This window comes from Penaeus japonicus, unplaced genomic scaffold, assembly GCF_977035675.1.
Source record: "Penaeus japonicus unplaced genomic scaffold, GWHDUDI00000001_assembly GWHDUDI00000040, whole genome shotgun sequence".
Classification (NCBI taxonomy): Eukaryota; Metazoa; Arthropoda; class Malacostraca; order Decapoda; family Penaeidae; genus Penaeus; species Penaeus japonicus.
In genome coordinates, this window is record NW_028234442.1 from 16,711,527 (window position 1) to 16,714,026 (window position 2,500).

The following is a 2,500-nucleotide window of genomic DNA, read 5'->3' on the forward strand; positions in this document are numbered from 1 at the left end:
TGGTATTTTGGTATGATAGTGAAGTACATTAGACCTTTTTGAAAGTACATGTACCACATATTGATCAAGTTTGTTTTTCTAGTATACTGTATCTTTGGATTCATATTACCCATTTATTCTATGTCATATCTGTGAAAATCGTTGCTATGTACATATGACTGTTACGTATATAAACCGCATGGACAAACTGGTTGGTTGGTAGAGTGTTATGGCGACTGTGATGAACGGATTTTCCCATTTCAGAAAAATCTGTCTCCTTCGAAAAATCAGTTTCGTTCAGTGACGATCTGCCAGATTTGAATACGCCGCCTAAGCAACATGTTCCTGCAGGTAATGGCTTTTCCCCTCTCGTTCCCCTCAGAGAAAAATTCGGACAGTGTCTCTCTCTCTCTCCTTCGTCCTTCAATTTTTGATCTTGATGTTTGTTCCATTTCCTCGGCCCCTTATAATTGCTAATGGAAAGGCAATGCGCGTGACATTTTAAATTAAAGAACCATGCATTGTCTTGTACTCTGTGATCATTTGACTTCCATGGCATTTGGTGTATGTTTCATTTCTGTTCGTCCTGAAAGTACTACACAAGTAGCTGGAATAAGCTTGGAGTGCCTTAATTTTTTTTTATTTTGTTCAAGCATGGAGAATGAACAGGGATTTGTGTGGTTTGACTTTATAGTATATATTCTTTCGTTGTTTTATAGTTATAATAGAAGTAACAGTCTTAGTTCATTCATAATAGATAATATAGGAAGCATCTGAGTAATTCTAATATGACTGCTCGTTTTCTATATGCTTAATTTACCCATTTTCTTTGACTAATCCGTTTTCTATGACTGTAGCCGAGAAACAGCCTATCAAGCCAGCCATCAAGTGCTCCACACTCCCCAGGATGTCCTCGCAAGGTAGGTGGTGTCACTTCTAATTTTCTCGTAAAACATTGCAAACCTCTTAAAACCACAGTTAATCCAAGTCTGTATCACGTGTAATATGTGATTTTATTGCTGTAAAATCATATATAATACAACTGCGTTCAATCGCATGAAATCTAGTTTCATTACTGTTGTATAAAGAGGCATGTTTGCATAAGTAATTATTAAATTCTTATCTATAATTGCTTGTTCATATTTATTTACGGTATCTGCCAAAAAAAAAAAAATAATAATATATAGTTATACATAATATAGACTTGACCTAAATTTTGTTACCAGGTACCATTAATTAAACCTTAAAAACAGTCGTATTATATATTTAGCATTATTTAGTACCCGAGGGACAGGAAAGGTATCTTGCATGCCCTTTAACAGAAATTTGTGTTTTCACCAAGTAAAACGGAGAAGATATAAATTACCATAAGGGATATGCAATTATAAATCTAACCTCCATGGTCCTATAAATTCTATTCCAGTGCATGCAACTTGTGAAAATTATATCTAGTTAATTATAGCTGTTTCTCTAGGTGAAAACACTTCAGGAAAGTAAACAGTGTAGATGAATAACAGATAAAAAAAAAAAGTCATATATATACTGTAGGTAGAGGATGAGTCACAGTTAATAATCATGGATCTAATAATAGCATAGTTAGGCTGAATGCTATTAGAAGTGCATGGACATTAATAATTATGAAGATGTCATGATAGGAGCATGTCCAGTTTTACCTGACATTTGTTACGTCAATTCATCTGTTATTTTTTTTTGTGCTTTCTATCTAGCTATCTGGTCTCTTACAACAGTTTATTATGTTCCATTTTCCTTTTCCTGCTTTGTGTTTGTGAAGTCCCACCTGCGCATGCCTGGCTCTCTCCTCCAGTGCGCAGGCGCGAAACCAGACGCCCCGTGACGTCACAGCCAGGTGCGATGTGCTGCTTTTACGTTTTGTTTTTTGTATATTTTAGATTTAGAGTTTTGTTCTGTTTTTGTTTTTTTTCTTTCTTGTTTTTATGCCTTCTTGCAGATTTTTTCCCCCTTTTTCTTACTCCCTTTGTGTTGTCTTAATGTGTCGATATTAAATTCAGATCGATTTACACATGGGAGAGTCTTAATGGACACAATAAATCGAATGTTTATTTCTGTTTGTCAAGTTACTAACAACGAAGCTTTTAGTATCTCCATAGTGACTAAATATGCTTTGAAGTGCATTTCTTTGCATGATTAAACCCATGAGTTTGTTGATACGAAATAACTAAAGACATTTCCAGCGAAGATACACAGAAAATCTCTTTAAAAATTACGATTCTTGTCAAAATAACCGAACGAGTCGTAACTCAGCGAAGATAATGGGAGAATGATCAGTTTTAGTCCAGTTTTCTTTATAAGTCTAGTGTAGAAATCATGTTTTTAACCGTTATTTAAATATAATACCTTCTCTTCTTCATTTATTTTGTGAATTAATTTGTAAATTAGTCTCGATATTAGTATATTGGTGACAGTGTTATCACCTTGTTAGCATGTGATAAAGTTTATTCCCGATAATCTCTTTAAATACGATTATTTTTAATTATGATTA

The 2,500-nt window shown here is 34.1% G+C and overlaps 1 protein-coding gene across 1 annotated transcript in view; it reads left to right on the forward strand.

The window, feature by feature from the left end:
- Positions 1–2,500, forward strand: part of LOC122250556 (uncharacterized) — a gene marked incomplete in the record, with an annotated part of 388,340 nt that overhangs the window by 307,992 nt on the left and 77,848 nt on the right. Inside the window, 2 exon segments of the mRNA XM_086534192.1 lie at positions 244–330; positions 837–899. Coding sequence (XP_086390318.1) covers positions 244–330; positions 837–899 — 150 coding nt within the window.